Below are 17,438 nucleotides of genomic sequence, written 5' to 3'. Positions count from 1 at the left end.
TCCAGCTTGCTCATCTATCTAGTGCAAAATTACCCCCCAACAATTGATGTCACTGGCACAAAACAACACAAAGACAAAAGCCGGATAACTAAACACACCTTTTCCGGACCCATCAGTGTCCATTCATTTACAGCCAGGGAGCTAATTGGACAGTATGTCCATCTGGAATGTGTCTCATTTCCATCGTCCACCAAACAGCCTTCAGCTGCTGTTTGTCTAGCTCTGTGTGTTTGTCGCCGTTAATGAACGGATGATCCTGACCTTTGACCCCACATAGGCTTTGCACTGTGCACCCAGAGACGATGTGATGGTTCACAAAGTTCAGCCACAGAAGACAAAGGGCACAGCTCGTCATGGGGGTCAGAGCTCAGAGGTCATGTGTTGGGTTTCATGAACCTACAGTAAATGCATTCACTTGCATGTATGTCTATTATTTAATAATTTGAGGGAAACCAAGTTAGTTTTCAAACAGTGTCAAGCCCACATGACTTGCAGAAAAAGCACATCATTGGATGACAGAATGCGGGTAATTATTAAAAGACATAAAGATAACAATATGTGCGTGACACAGCAAAATGCAACACATAATAACCAAGGCACTCATGCATTGTACTATTTCAAAAAAGGCAGTTTTATTGCGGTTTTAAATAACACACTCTATTCCAACTCCCAACACTGCACGATATTGCAATGTACATGAAGATAAATTAAATTGGTAAGTATATGAAATAAATGATAGTATAAAAAAACATATCACAGAAAAATGAAGAAGACCCAATGACACACACACACACACACACACACACACACACACACACGTTGCACATTCACTATTTCTCTTTTGCACAAACTATTCAGTCAAGCCAGGGTTGAAGAACAACAAGCCATTGAAAACATTCATTCTGCATAGTCACAATGCACTTTTGCATTTGTATGCAATTAGAGTTGTATGTTTTTTGTATGTTCGCTACTGTGGCTACTTTTATGCCACATCCTATAAAGGATGATTGAATAAGGCCTAAACTTTCACTCATCCTAATATCATAAAGCTGTTTAATCTTCAATAATCTTCATCATAAAACCCTCTGGTGAAATGCATTACGAACATCTCTTTTGCATCGCTTTTAACCAGTCCTTTTATAATTATGTAACATGGCAAAACATTGTTTCTGTATTACTAGGTTATACTCATCCGTCCTGCACTGCCAGTAGTATAGCCTACAGTGGACACAAAGAGCACTGACAGACTGATAAGACACAGACAAATGGACAGACGTGTACATACAGAACAATCCTATAATGAGGTTCCATGTATGGGACAGGTACAGACTCGTGACTGTAATCACACAGGATCGAGGAAGGAGAGGTCGAACTTCAGCTTGTTTGCAGTCCAAGAGGTTTAAGACATTGAAAGACAGTGAAACTGAAGGAGGCCGACCGACGGGCAGTACAGCAGCTATTCCTGTAGCTTTGCTGGACAGTCCCACATATGGAGGCTAATCCTTCACAAAGTCTATGCGGAATGGTGTTTTGTAAGTGGAGAGAGTGCTGGGCTCGGAGCTAAAGTGTAAAGGGACTCGTATAATAGTTTCCACCAAACGGAGCGTTTATCCTCCTACCGAAAGCAGTCTGTTTTTGTTTTCTTGCTGAATTGTCTCAGTGTCTGTTTAGTGGTTGGCAGTGGCCCTTTGGCGCCCCCTAGCTGGGAGAGGGGGCAGGGCTGTTCTCTATGCTGATGTTGACCAGGCACTCGTTGGACTTGAGGCTGGCCAGAGATTTGCAGCTCGGAAGGGAAGCCAAGGATCCACACAGGCCCATCATGGAAGGGGTGTAGTCCTTATCTGGACAGGAGGGATACATAAGGATCAGTGTGTGTGTGTATGTGTGCATGCGCGAGAGAGAGAGAGAGAGAGAGAGAGAGAGAGAGCCTGTCTGACAAGGTCACCTGTGCACCATGCTCCTCCATTCTGCCTCCCTTCGATCTGCTGGGAGTCTGAATCCAAGCTGACCTCCACTGACAGCAGCTCTGTACTGGGGAAGCTCCTCCTACAGGCCAACAAAGGTATTACAACTACGGACAAGTGACAACTCCTTTCTTTTATTTTTGTTTGGTTGGAAGGCAAACAAACAATAATCGATTTGGCTATATTATTTTTGCCATACTACTGTAGACATGAAAAGATGTGTGGCGGCCTGGAGAATCCTTCACATGTCGCTACATTGTTGGTAATGAGTCAAAAAAGGTCAAAAACAAGTTTTGCAGGTATTTTGAGATTTTGAGTGAGTTCTGAGTTGGTTACTTTCATCTCCATAGTACATCATGGTGAATAATTATTTTCATAAAACAAAATGGGAAGTATTTTTTATTTTTGATGGTTTTGGTGGAATGCCACTGTTCCACAACATACAATGTTGTGGAATGTTTAAAGCCATTTTTCTTAGGTTTCACTTTTAGACACATCTTAGATTAAAATACTCATAACTTTTGATCTGAGAGAGCTATCTCAGTCTTTCAAAAAGTTATATATAGGAGAGAGTTATGAAAATGATTTGAAAATGTTATTGAAAATGTCATATTTTCACCATGTGAAGGGTTTTTGCAGGCCAACACACATAAGCATTGGTATACAGTATATAGTCACGTACACATGTATAAATGCTGGTATGTATGTGTGATTGTTATGTATGGTACCTGTATGTAGGACTAGGTATGTACTGCATGTATGTTGAATAAGAAAGAAAGTAACCATAAAACAAAACAACAGTTAAATGAATTCTATTGCATGTAAGCTCAGAAAGCTAGTTGACCTGCGGAACAGCTTGACCTCCTCTTTGTTGTTGTAAGGCTGCAGCATGGTCCATTGGTTGACCAGGGGGATTGAAAGGTTTTTGGCCAGGTGGTTGGAGTCACATGGAATCAAGCTTGTCCTGAAAAACGTACGGATACAGGATGAGGCTACATTTCCATTTCTTTGATGGTCGCCCAAAAACCTTCCATTTACTGTGAATGCCTGTCTATGGGACTCACAGTTGCTCCTGCAGCTCCAGGACGATGGCCTCCAGCTCCCTCTTCTCCTGCTGGCTCTGGCTCCGCAGCTCGTCCAGCCGCGCCATCAGACTCTTGTTCTCCGTCTCCGTGTTCTTCAGCTGGGACTCGCGCAGACGCACAAGCTCCTCCAGGTAACCCTGCCAACGCACGTCAACACACTGGGTTCAAGGAAATACCCGCCCTTGGGTGCTTTTACACCGTTACGTATCGTTGATCTGTGATGTGCACCTTCTGAGCGTAGACGATCTTGAACCTCTGCTCCATCTTGCGACACTTTGTGCTCCAGCTCTCCTCGTCTGTGACCAGCGGGACGTAGGGATGCTCAGGCACGCTGTCATCACTGGTGTTGCTGTCGATACTCTGTCTGTCTTCATCGTCACTCAGGTAGTCATAGCTACAATGGAAGCGGGTAGTTGGCATTTTAAAAAGTTGAATCTACAGCCATCAGATTGGCAATTCCAAATTGGATTTTGAGTCAGATATTTTTGAATATTAATAACACCTTTTATCTAGAAATATGTTTGGAGATAGCAACAGAATCAAGCCACACCCATCCATGCGAGCAATGCAGTAAAATGGAGGATGAAAACTGAAGATGCTTTATGTGCATCTGTAATAGACCCTTTTCATGGGGGCCATTTTGTGTCGAAAAGGCAGTATAAACACAGGTGCAAGCAAAACACTAATGAGGGTTTCCAAATTCCAATCATGGAAGATGGAAACCCTCATTAGTGTTTTGCTTGCACCTGTGTTTACCCTGCCTTTTCGACACAAAATGGCCCCCGTGAGAAGGGTCTATACTGCAGTGCCCCTAAATGTGATTTATTGGAAGACGTGCAAACACCAACGTCCATTCCCATTTAGAGCAGAGCAAGACAGAAATGCTGCCCTTGTCCTGTGTGGCATGAGAATAAACCATTATGGTGAGTGTAATGGCTTGTTTTTTATGATTGATTTGTAAAGTAAATATAGCCGACTGTCCATCTTAAAAGAATGGCTTTACCGATTATCAACCCACTTTGTATCATTATAATCTCTGTAATATAAGCACATGGGCAGTGTTTACCTTCTCTTTTATGTTTTCCTCTGAGAAAAATGCTCCCTTTGTCTCCGCCCCGACAGCTGCAAGTCATTAAGACTCGTTAAGGCTCTATGGATTCTGCATACTTAAAAAATTAAAATTAAAATAAGAGCCACCCTCGGAGCAGATTCCGCGTCTCGAGCAGAACTTTCGCAGACACGTTTTGTGACGCGTTTTACGTCACAAGGCGCATTTTGCCAGAGGAGGAAATGGGAGCTCTCCGTGTGGAAAAGGTAAACACTGCCCATCTGCTTATATTAACGACAGTATAATGATCCAAAGTGGGTTGATAATCGGTAAAGGCCATCCTTTAATTAAAATCCGATCCCAAGAACTGCATAACATGTCAAAAACAAGTCTGTTTTAACCATGTATTGTTCAGTAAAAGTAATGGGTCAAATTGTCACTTGGTATTAACCCAACACTTGAGGTTAGGTGAAGGGAATCTATAGCATCAGTGAAGAGGTGGTTCTGTTGTCAGTGATTATACCTCTGTGTGAATTTCAAGTATGGTGTGTAGTCGATCACCGCAGTAGATTTACCATCCAAGGCCTCTCCTTTCAGACAGAAACTGGGGAAGAGAAACCACAGTGAAATGTGACAAGCAGCTATAGCGCTCCACAGTGACTGCCCCGTTTGTATTTTGTTTTTGCTCCCAGTGAAATGTTTTATGGTCACTCACGATTCAGTAGCTGGCTGGTTGGCTTAGTTCTAGGCTTAAGACTAAGATAAGGATTTTTCAAAACATGGAACGGGAGCTGTGAAAAAGCGGGCCGTCACTGTTGAGCTCTATAGAGACCCATCCGAAATGATAATGATCAGGTTGACATTTTTTGGAAAAAAAATCACGTTTGCTTTCTGTTGAATAATATCTAGGAGAATCCAGGGCATCAAGTCACTAAACCCAAAAGTACACCTACTATAATTTGTTACGCAAATTTCCAAACGCACTTATATTGATTTTCTGGGGACAAGTGAAGCAATCACATGATGACTGAGAATGTATTGCTATTAGTTAACGTGATTATTAGACAAAGATCAAAAAACTATCTTGCATAAACACCACAGCTTAGAAGGAACATTGGTCCTGAATGATCCCCTGGTGTGTGTGTGTGTGTGTGTGTGTGTGTGTGTGTGTGTGTGTGTGTGTGTGTGTGTGTGTGTGTGTGTGTGTGTGTGTGTGTGTGTGTGTGTGTGTGTGTGTGTGTGTGTGTGTGTGTGTGTGTGTGTGTGTGTGTGGGTGTGTGTGCAGACACATGCGTGTGTGCGTGCATGCGTGTGTTTAATTATTTTCCAAATGGATTTCTGGCATTGTTTATCTTGATCCTTCCTCCACATTACGATAAGAACTACAAGTTCATGACTATAAGATCAAATTCAGAGTCTCAAGCTAAGGTGCTGTATGGGGAGTGCCACACCTTGCCAATGCCATAACCCATTTCTTGAGCACTACCCTCTAGAAAATAGTTAATATCTTCTACTGAAATAACAGGAGTAGGCCCTGGCTTGTTTATGTATTTACAACAGAAAAGTCATATTCAGATTGATGAGACTTATTCACTGTAAGAAGGTTACATTTACTCCTTACCTAAAGTCTATGGCTCCGAGACCTATGAGCATCCCGGTTAGGACTGTGGCTTCCTCTCTTAGGATGATGGCTCCTTCCCCATAGAACCTCCTAAGCACAGAGAGAGGAACAGCCATAGTGTAAAATCATGCTTCTGGTACGGTCAGGATTGGGTCATATTAGCGTCACTGAATGGTTGTGCCACAGTAATGTGTGGTGGTCCTTCTGACCTGGTGGTTCTGCTGTCCCTCAGGGCGGTGGCTATATATTCAGAGAGCCTCTTCTCCATCAGGGCGACTCTCACCCAGGCGCGGCCCTGTAGTTGTCATCCACAGTTGAGAGTTATTAAATAATCCCAAATCTGAATGAAATAAAAAATGTCTCCTTCAGGCATCTACATTCTAGTTTTACTATCGGGAATGTGGCAATAGGCTAATCTCCCAAAATGTTGGTGTATTCCTTTGAACAACATTTCACCAACATAGTTTTCCACATATAATTCCCTGCTCACAGTCACAGCTGGCTGGGTCATATTACAGTGATGCTGCATGGGTTTCTGTGTAGTTTAGCCTACTGTATATGTACAAAAATGCGATATGTAAAACTGTATATTATAGGATTCTTAAGGCGCCCTCTAGAAAAGCATTCTACAACCTAAGGCCCGTTTAAAGCCGGGCCGAAAACCTCAGCCGCTGTGTGGTCTCTCCTGCAGCTCGGCTGCTGCGTGGCCTATTGGCATGCACAACGCACAATTCATACCTGCCAACACTCCCGATTTAGGTGGGAGTGTCACGACTTTTAACCCATTCTCCCGCTGTGCTCCCGCTTGGTAATTTCTCCCGCTAATCTCCCGATTTGTAGGATATGTGTCGTGGTACCTGGCAACCCAACCCAGCCAGAGGCAGTGACGAGTGACACACGGTGCGTCACTGCGCTGAGTGCGCTCACTCGAGCAGCTCTTCTTGGTGAGGCACTCTGCCATACTGTATGTACAGTCAAAGGGCTCCGCTCGCTTTGCCACTGGAAATGGATGAAACAGGTCCAAGAAGAAGGGATACACTACCAAATTTCAGTCCACTTGGTGCGAGACCATCCCGTTTCTAACCGCTACCCACATTAGCAAATACCATGCGTTTTACAAGCTATGCCGGGCCGACTTTGGTGGGGAAATGACGTTAGCAAACAAACATGCTAACGTTAAACATGCCAAACACAAACAAGTTGTGGAAGCACAGAGGGGGACTGCTAACATCACGTTGCTCATGAGAGGTGTGTCGGAGGCTGAGCAAGTCAGCAAGGCAAATGGCCATGCTATAGTCGCCAAGAACATTTCTTTTTCATTTTTTGTGATGTAAATTTTAGATCACAAACTTTCACACACAAAACTTTTGATCACATCTTGTATGTTTGTTTAATCATTACTGTGAGCTATGAATTTAAGAGTAATTTAAACGTGATTTACTTTACATCCTTGTAGATTTATTCTATTCATTTGGGGTGTAGGTTTATTCGGGGGGGACGTTGAGGGTAGGCCATTCGGCGATACCCCAGAAAATCTCCCTCTTTTTCACAGCCCAATGTTTGCAGGTATGACAATATATACCTAGCATTAGTATGATTATGCAGGACTTGCCTTGGCCCGCGAGGTGCTGATGTTCTCCATGCTCTCGATGCTGCTGATGCAGCTGTTTGGGACTTTAGCACACGCCAGGCGGATGAAGTCCCAGTAGCTGCGCTGGCCATCGAACCAGCTGCCAGAGCCTAGAGAGGGAATGCAATATGAATTGTTGCCATTATACAATACAGTATATATATATATATATATATATATATATATATATATATATATATATATATATATATATAATGTATATACGTTGAAATCTGGAGGGAGCAACTGAAATAGTTACAGCAACATTAGCAACCCCTCATTGTAATAAAGACACTACAAATATGAATGCAACAAAGTTATGACAGTGGTTTGACTTTTTATGTACATTCAGTGAATATCAGCTGATTGTTTGAATTTAAATGCCATTTAATGTTATTCTGTAATGAGAAATGGATGAATATTGCACACTTATTATTATTATTATTATTATATTATGCCACATGTTTTTCTGATTGGTAATATGGTGGATTTTGTAAACATCCGTTGTTAATAACTCCCCAGTAAACACTGTGGAGTCCTTTTGCTTCCTAGGGTCCATCATCAGCTGGGACCTGAAATGGGAGCTGAACATCAGAGCTCTCACCAAGAAGACACAGCAGAGGATGTATTGCCTGAAGCAGCTGAAGAAATTCAAAGTGCCAAAGGCATAACAATGGGGCACTTCTACACCTCCATCGTTGAGTCCATCCTCACTAGCCTAGGTAAACCCAGCCCCCACGTGACCTGCTCTCTCAGTTCCCAGTCACTAGCATAGTGACTGAGAACAGGTCTGAGAGCAGGTCACGTGGGGGATGGGTTTACCCAGGCTACATCCTCACCTCCTCCATCCCTGTCTGGTATGCTGCTGCTGCTGCCCTCAAGGACATCTGCAGACTGCATCGCATCCACTGTGCTGAAAAGGTGATGGGATGCAGCCTGCCATCTCTTCAGGTAATCATGGAGGACCCCTCCCACCCAGCCCATAAACTTTTTGAGGCACTCCCCCTTGGCAGGGGACTGAGGTCTGTTAGAACCAGAACCTCACCTCACAAGGACAGCTTCATCCCAACTGCCATCTGCCTCTTCAACAAGGCCCGAAAGCCCCCATGAAGAAGGACTTCATACCCCCCGTGCCCCCAGAGCACAGCCGGATTGTTAACAGGCCGGGGTCTCCCCAATGACATGATCCCCCCCCGGCTCCCCCATCATACATCACTTTAAAGGACTGCACACTAAAAAAAATGGTGACACGCTGCATATGTGCACTAATTCAAAGACCTCATAATGTGATTACTTACTGTGGCTATTAAAGTGAATGTGAATCTGCAGTCTATCCCAGACAAACCTGTTTTGTAGTTTCAAAGTAGGTTCATTACCTTTAAAGCGGTGGCTGAGGATGTGTTCAAGGATGGCTGCGAAATTGATGAACTCCTCAGACGAATCATCAATAGGCTCGGCAGTGTACTTCTCTAACAGTGTCTTCACTGAAAACCTAGGGAGGATGTGTGTGTGTGTGTGTGTGTGTGTGTGTGTGAGAGAGAGAGAGAGAGAGAGAGAGAGAGAGAGAGAGAGAGAGAGAGAGAGAGTTTAATTATAATTAAGTATAGATTCACATCAAGGTAATAATAATCGATCACATGGGTAACGCAAATTGTTTCATGTATACGGTTTCAATTCCACAACATAAACATTCTAAATTGCCCCCAGCTTACTTCCTTTTGCAGTGTTTGCTGCTAGCTTAGTACAATAACATAGGACACAGGACATAAGCTAGGTTTCAAATGGTTCTCTAGCAACACAATTGCGTGAAAACCGTCTATAGGAAGAGCAGATACCACAGAGGCTGTTATGTCAATACATCTCTGTTATGATACAACTTGGGGCAGGAGATCATACTGTAGTCATGTCAGTCTGAGACGACTCCCTAATATTTAGAATATGGTCTTTTCCTGCTTATTTTCGGTATTTAGTTTTGCTGTATAGTGAAATGCTTGCAGATGCAGCATGGCAGGTGTAGCGCTAGGACTTTCCACATCTGGGGTAAAGGCTGTTACACACCAAGAGCGACACAAATAAACAGCACGAAATTGACCCACCTGTCAATCACAGCAACAGATATGTACATGTCGGAAGTGAATTTCGAAAGTAAGAATTTAAACTGGAAACAACATAGTGTTTACTAAGCCAACAAGATTTCAACCAACTTTAAGACTTTTAGTGAAAGGAAAGTGAGTAACAAATGAAGACTCTCTCCAGACTCATATATTACGTTGAATCGATGCGCTCCGCATACTACATCAATGAGTTTGTGCCACTCTACAGCCACAGCTGGTATTTGAGGGCGGGTCTAGGGGGGGTTGAAATTGAATGAGCGACAGGTTGTAGCACCAATGAGAGAGTGGTTCGAAAAATGGGCTGCGCCTCCCGTGCCATCGCTGATTGCAAAGTCGTTACTGATTGGCGAATGGTGAATCTGCCACTCGCCAATCACTGGCCAAGATTCCGTGACCAGTTTGGTGAGAGGAGTGTCCCAGACCCAGAGAGAGATCTGCATTCTGCAGCATGCAGTAACGTAGTGTATCAGCGTAAAAACTCACACGGGTCTGGCCGCTGCCATTGAGACTAATGAAGACTATACAATGGATCACCCCAAGTGGATCAGAATCAGAACACAAGTGTATCATATCTGTTTATCCCATTTGTTTCTTTGTGGATGTAGGCCTTTGGTCCACACTCCACACCCAGATTATCCTGTCAGTGATGCTTCCATTTGTGGTTTCTTCTATCTCTCTACACTCGCACCTGACATCATCCTTTTACCGAGAGCAAGTCATTTATGGAGAGCTTTCAGGAAGCTCTAACAGCTTCCTGCACGGCTTGACTTTATGACTCTGGTCTGATGGAATAGATGTAGTCAGCATGCCTGCTCATGCTGCAGTTCACTGTGGTCTACAAAGTACATTTTGACATACATAGAGAAGCATCTTGAGTCAAGTAGCCAGCCCAGTACACACAGTTTACGGCTGAACTACTGTCAGTGGGGGAAGTATTTGGCCTACTTCTATGAAATGGGGTTCTTCAGGTTTCTATCTTACACATAAATGAGCATCGTACACATCTTACATATAAGTGAGCAAACCTGGGGCGTCCCAGTGGCTCACCTGGTAGAGGCGCGTACCACTAAGGCTTAGCCCTTCACACACGGCCGGCCCGGGTTTGAATCCGACCCGTGGTCCTTTGCCGCATGTCATCCCCTCTCTCTCCCCACCGTTCCCATCCTTTGTCCTATCCAATAAAGGCAAAAATTCCCAAAAAATAATCTTAAAAGAAGAAAAAAGAGCAAGCCTACTGTACGTATACAGTATCTCTGTATGTGTTTCCATTTACTCTGACACCATCGGTCTGACAGCATTCATATTTGGCACGGATACCAGCAGGCCTCCCGAGCAGACGGTGACAGGGTTGGATTTTTTTATTTGGTAATTAGGGCTGACTAAATGGCAAAAAAAAGGCTAATTAGTGGCCAAAAAGAGTGAAGACAGGTTCAGCATCATGGAGGGCGCCATTCTTTAGCTGCTGATGGAGCACCTGAGTGGAGTTAGAATCAGCCAGGGAAGTGGACTATAAGAGCCCTATGGGGAGAGAGAGGAGATACTACTTACTGCATGCCGACTCTGTGAGCGAGGCCTGACCAATTAATGATTGTGTGCTCCAACGGGTAGCCTATCGGAAATAGTTACAAATGAAATAAATGTTTGATCCAAAGATGAAGGTGAGACAGAAGAACGGACAGTGAGCCATTGACAAAATGGCTCACTGTTGCACCACCAACATCATGCCTCCTGAAGAATTCCCTATGGGGGATTTTCTATCCTATTCATCACTGACGCCCTCCTCTCATCATCATCTCATCATCGTCATTATATGATGGAGTCATACGCCAAAATGTATTTGTTTGTTGTATCATTAAAGCTTGTTAAACCTTTCTACTACTAGTCTCTCATTATTTAAATGTACGTAATTAACTTATATGTTGTTATGACCCCTATACCTATGCCACTGATTCTCTAATGCAGTGATTCACAGACAACGGTTTTTACATAACCCTGAGGAGTAGGCTTGGGCCGATTTTTGGAAATATCGCGATATTCAGGAAATATCGCTATTTTGAAATTATAATTTCAGAGCCTGTAGCGGGCTCAGTTTTAAAGCCAGAGTGACGTTTTTGGTATCATGACATAAGAAGAGCTAAGGCATTGATTGGTAATGCTAGCCATGTCATGCTAGCTTGTCAGGAAGGTCAAATAACGCTCCAAAGTTAGGCTAAATTTTCGCAAGGGAAAAAACATTTTCAATTTTCAAAGGTGTGTGTGTTGTGTCCCTGTTTTCCAGAAAGTCTTTGATTAGAGTCTAATGAAAGACTTTCACAAAATCAGCTATTATAGATTCTTCAGAAAAAGTCGCTTATGAAAAACAAATGAAGATTCTAGTAATTCATTACTAGTGTAATATATACCTGCATACCTACTGGTTCAATATCAGCTGAGGTGACCTGGGATGATGGGCTGCCATAAGATTTAAACCCAACATACCACATCATCATAGACCCTTGTGCTGTGTGGTAACTAAAATTGGTAGCTTCAGTCCAGGCAACATTATCATTCGGAAGCTGGAGTGAGAGTAGGGGGACAGAATGTAGGGAAACAGTGGATGGATAAATCCAAAAGGAGGCGGTAATGCAACATAAAGGATGCCAACTGCCATAAAACACCACAGAAGAAGAAGAAGAAGACGAACATTCATTCCCTTGAGGTGATTACTCCTAAATACTCTCAGAGGCTACATAAATAATTAAGGAGGTCCATTCACTGCGAGAACACCTGCCAAACCCATTTTGTCCAGCAGGGACACAGAGAGATAGTGTGGGGTGAAAGTGCCCATATGGACCAACTGACCGCTATTGGATGTGATTGGACATGACCTAGTGATGATGGAAAAGAACAGGCACGTACACCGTCTGATATGTGGATTATTTTTAGGATAACATGGGGAGAAATCTTTTCAAATCAAAATGTTCATTGTGCCAAGTAGCTTGAGTCACCGTTTTAGAGGCCAAATACAGTATAAGCTGCCAGTCCTAGATGTTGCTATTCATATGCATCTGAACACGTTTACACCCCCCCACACACACCCACCCGCACCCGCACCCGCACCCGCACCCGCACACGCACACACACACACACACACACACCCACATACACACACACACACACCCACACACACACACACACACACACACACACACACACACACACACACACACACACACACACACACACACACACACACACACACACACACAGTGTCTAAGACAATGCTTATCCTAACACTAGTTTGGTCACAAAGCCAGAGAGGCAAGTGATTTCACTCTCCATTGTTCTGAGGCCAACAATGTCTCCTTCAGCCAGCCTGACTCTGGCCAGATACGGGACAATAATTGGCTGACTATCCTCCAAAGCAAATACAGCACAACCCCCCCGTGTTTTCACCGGACAAACACAGTGGAGCCGGGGCATGACACAGACAGGCTTGTCAGTGTCTGAGCAGAGGTGTGAGCTTGTTCACCTGCCCCATTGCTTTCGTGTGAATGAAGTGTGTGTGTGTGTGTGTGTAATCATCAAAAAGTAACTTGTGTTGTGACAGCTTTTCTGCCAGTTTCCATGACCTACCTTGGAGTTATGCTAGTTATGCTGCCTTAGAATTAGAGAGAGAGAGAGAGAGAGAGAGTGTGTGTGTGTGTGTGTGTGTGTGTGTGTGTGTGTGTGTGTGTGTGTGTGTGTGTGTGTGTGTGTGTGTGTGTGTGTGTGTGTGTGTGTGTGTGTGTGTGTGTGTGTGTTAAGCTCTGTCAAAAGGGCATGTATGGGCAAAGCACTCCCATAGACAGGTGACAGTTTCCAGAAAACAACCCTACAATCCCACACAGTACATTCAAGCCTTGATGTAGAGACTGAGCCTCCCTCTTCGGTCCTGACTCCCCGGGGTGCCAGCTAGTCCTTTGCCCCTGGAAGGTTGTCGTCATCATAGCAACCATGCCATGCCATCATCAGGGAGAAGATACATTTCAATATGACACCGCTCAACTCACAACAGACAGAGAGGCTGGTCCTGATGATGCGCGAGGGGGGGGGGTCCTAATTGATGTGAAGGGCCGGTTTAATGAACACACATAGCCTACTGGCTTCGTGTCCTTAAAGGCCCGTTGTCCTGATGGTTGATACGGTTAATTAAAATTACTTATTATAAGGATGACGTCATCACGGATGCTGGATCCCATGGCCACAACATAAATAAAACCAAAGGATATTGCATTATTGTTGTCTTCGGGAATGAAAGTGACACGCTAGCCTACCTGCAGACCGTGATGAGGTTTTTGCGCTCCACAGCCACGTTCCGAACGCAGGCTTTTTTCGAGACATCTCCCATGGCCATCGCTGCCTGCAAACAGCCCGCTTCCATCCAGGAGAGGACTGTGACGGTCCTGCCTGGAATCAAAGGACCCCTCCCTGTGCTGTCAGCCGACCTTCCTCATTCACTTCTGGATGCTGTAGGAGAGATGCTGCCAGAGCTACACACACATTCTTCCTCCAGCTTCAGATTGTTTTATTGGTGTGTTGGTTACACGGGACACAGGCGGCACCATAGGGCATAATACAGTAAGGCTGCTATGTTATTTCCGATTTCCCCCCTCCTGATGTGCCTTATCTCCTCCTCCGTTTGCTCTTCCGCTTTCCTCACCCTCCACTCCTCTATGCTCCACTCCCCTCCCTCTCCCCGCCCGCCTCCCCCTGACCTCATGATTGCACACACTGACGCACACACCATGCGCACACATCACGCAGGCTGAGCGTGACGAATCAACACCACAACATCATACAGTAAATTACTGTCAGATAGCATGCCCAAATGACTTAACCAGAGTCTATCCAGATTGCTTAAAGTGTGATTGTGGGTCAGAACCACAGTCACACTTTTTGTGAGTTTATATAGCATTTATGTTATAGGGTATTCGGCTATAGTAGCCTATCTATATAGTGAGTGTCTGTGGTAGGCTACTAAACTGTGACTTTAGTGACCTACTGTACTGGGGGGGGGGGGGGGGTATTGCTATAGGAGCCTATAGGATTTTGTGTTGTACCCTATAATTTCTTTGCCAATAATAGATTATAGCCTATTATATTGCATGCATAATGGTATGGATATAGCTTGATATGTTGCTGTGATATTTGTAGGCTATAGTAGCCTATAGCCTATCATTCTAAAAATATTTCATTACTATAAGGGTGGTGATATCATCACCAACATAAACACAATCATCGTCATCATCATGATTGCTCATTTCCTTCTTTTGTCATTTCCGATCAGGATCCTCCTCCCTCCCTCCCTCGTCCTCCTCCTGCTGCCATATACAGTAGCTGTACTGTATGTTATGAGTCCTCCTGAAGCGGCACATATGGCTGCCTGCCACACAGACCCAAACCTCCTCTCCACTAAGCTGACAGCTGTTTGCCACCATACACTGGGGGAGGTTTGTGCTTTTTTTCTGACCAGGGAGGGAACAATCACTCATGCATCTATATCAGCTGCAGTCTGCTCCTGCTTGGATACCATCAGAGCTGTGAGCCTGTGACAGCGCCTCATCTCAAATTAGAAATAGTGTGTGCATTCATTCTGAGGAGTGCATGGGGACAACATGCTACATCTAATTCAGCATTACACACAACTGTGTTTTCTGTTTAGCATGTCACAGAGATAAAAAAAAAAAATAGCCTACTCAAAGATGATTATTCCAAAAATCATGGTGCATTTCATCACAGGCTATTCATATTTTTGTTGTTGTAATCATTGTTGGGCAAGTTACTTTCAAAAATTTGTAATATACTCTCATTTGAAAGTAATGTTACTTTACAATATTACTGTCTGTGTAGAGTAACTTGTTACTTATCAATACTTTTGCCTTACTTTCACCACCAAAATAACCGCAGAATGACACTGCTGTCCCATCCGAAAAATAATTTCAACCATCCTCAAGTCAGTGTAAACCATCTAAGATTCTAAGTGTTATGCTTTTCCTTTTAATGTCATCTATAGTGGATAAAACACACAATTTCATTTGGAAATTATTCTCTTTATTTAAATATGTGCTGGGGGGAAAAAGCATTCGTTTTAATTATTAAGCTGCTTATACCGCATAGGAAGTTAAACAGGGCATATAGGCCTAATTCCCTCTAATATAATTTTTTTTGTCACCAAAAACGAGTTACATTTTACAAGATTACATTTGAACACATCGTGATAACGTTATAATTTACCTTCGCCAAATACAAATTTTTACTAAGTAGATGAATGCATCATAACGCAATGCAACCTGCAAAACAAGGAGCTGACAGCAGCTCAGTTTGAAGTTCTAACGTGCATTTCTTGATAAGGTAACTGGTATAATTTTACTGAAATCCTATATTACTGCGTTACTGCTAAAAGTGATACCTGTATGTTTCTTTTGTAATGCGTTACCCCAACACTGTTTGGCTCTGCATAAATCTTCATTTTGTCACACACACACACACACACACACACACACACACACACATGCACGCACACACACACACACACACACACACACACACACACACACACACACACACACACACACACACACACACACACACATACATTACATACAAGCATACATAGTATGTATGTATGTATGTATGTATGTATGTATGTATGTATGTATGTAGTACATACATACATACAGTACACACATATTTATATATCTGCATCTTTATATATCTCTCTTCATATTCTCCACCTCTCCCCTCAGCTATGAGTTTATGGTCTGAAATTTAAGAACACCACACACTCCACTGACCACTGTTGTAGTTCCCTTTCATTTGACTGTTAATGTGCAAACATCAGTGCAGAGCATGTGCAGAGCCTGCTGGACATCACTTTCAGTTGCAGTGTTTTGGTTTTTACAGCAGGGGGCAGAGCAGCATCTAGTTTCACACCATTATGGTCCCTAGCAAAAATGGTAATAATTTATTTTCACTAGAATTCCAAACATAAGTAACACAACAATGAGATAATGTATGACTATTTTGATCATGGGTTTCATACACTTTCTGTAATAAAACATCTAAAAGTGTGACAACCCTCCCACTCTCCCTGGCCCTGACTTGCAGGAGCCTGGTGTTGGGGTCATTAGGCTGATTGGGTGCACCTGGGTCCGATGCACTCATTGGTTTTAACCTTGTAGTTACTTTCATCTTGCATTGGTATCCTTAACATATTAAAAAATGTCAATGACATGTCAATGTATTAATGTATAGTATTATTAACTTCAGCCCTCACCATAAATACCAAATATTCATAATTATAACCCTTTAAATGTGATTAGACCATTATTTATTTATATATATATAAAACGTATATATATATATATATATATATATATATATATATATCCCATAAGCAAAATCGCATTTATTGATTTATTGGGGGAGGGGGGTATCAGAGCCTGTCTTTTCTATCATTATTATATTCCCTGGGCACTCTTGTTTTGGACATTAGTGTTGACTGCTGCTTATAAGGTTGTGACACATAAAATTAAGCTCATAATGTTACATCCATTGCGCCTGCTGTCAGTTGGTTGCAAATAACCAACAATAGGCTATTATTTACAGAGAGATCTGACCTGTCAATTCACTTCACTTCAAATCACTTTATTTGAACTCGCAGGGCCATTTTCAGACATGAAACCATACATTAAATTATTTTCATAATGAATTATCATCCACTACATAGACAGTATAAACACAGTAACCTTGTCAGAAAATGCCCCCCCCCCACCCAAAATCGAACCCATGGACACCAAAATAGTCCTAAAAAGTTGACAGGAACAGTGTCAAATAGGAGTGTTTGGTGTCAGTGTTGATGTTGTGGATGGGGAGAAGAGACTGGCGTCCTGTGAGTCAGGTTTGTCACTCAGACTCGAGGCCTGCAGACAGCTCAGGTGCTGAAGGGGTTGTGT

General features: G+C 43.1%; 1 protein-coding gene across 1 annotated transcript; it reads right to left on the bottom strand.

Moving 5' to 3' along the window:
- Positions 1 to 1,698: 1,698 nt before the first annotated feature.
- Positions 1,699 to 13,864, bottom strand: rundc3ab (RUN domain containing 3Ab; the record flags this gene model as incomplete). Its single annotated transcript, XM_083634677.1, has 11 exons — positions 1,699 to 1,841; positions 1,946 to 2,046; positions 2,809 to 2,928; positions 3,029 to 3,186; positions 3,278 to 3,443; positions 4,621 to 4,701; positions 5,719 to 5,808; positions 5,928 to 6,013; positions 7,331 to 7,458; positions 8,725 to 8,840; positions 13,758 to 13,864. The coding sequence occupies 11 exons, from the start codon at positions 13,862 to 13,864 to the stop codon at positions 1,699 to 1,701; spliced, it is 1,296 nt and encodes a 431-aa protein (XP_083490803.1).
- Between the last annotated feature and the right edge of the window lie 3,574 nt (positions 13,865 to 17,438).

The sequence above is a fragment of the Poromitra crassiceps genome (genome assembly GCF_964638095.1).
Source record: "Poromitra crassiceps genome assembly, chromosome: 4".
Taxonomy (NCBI): domain Eukaryota; kingdom Metazoa; phylum Chordata; class Actinopteri; order Beryciformes; family Melamphaidae; genus Poromitra; species Poromitra crassiceps.
Note: the sequence above shows the minus strand (reverse complement) of the source record. Positions and strands in the feature narration are given on the sequence as shown.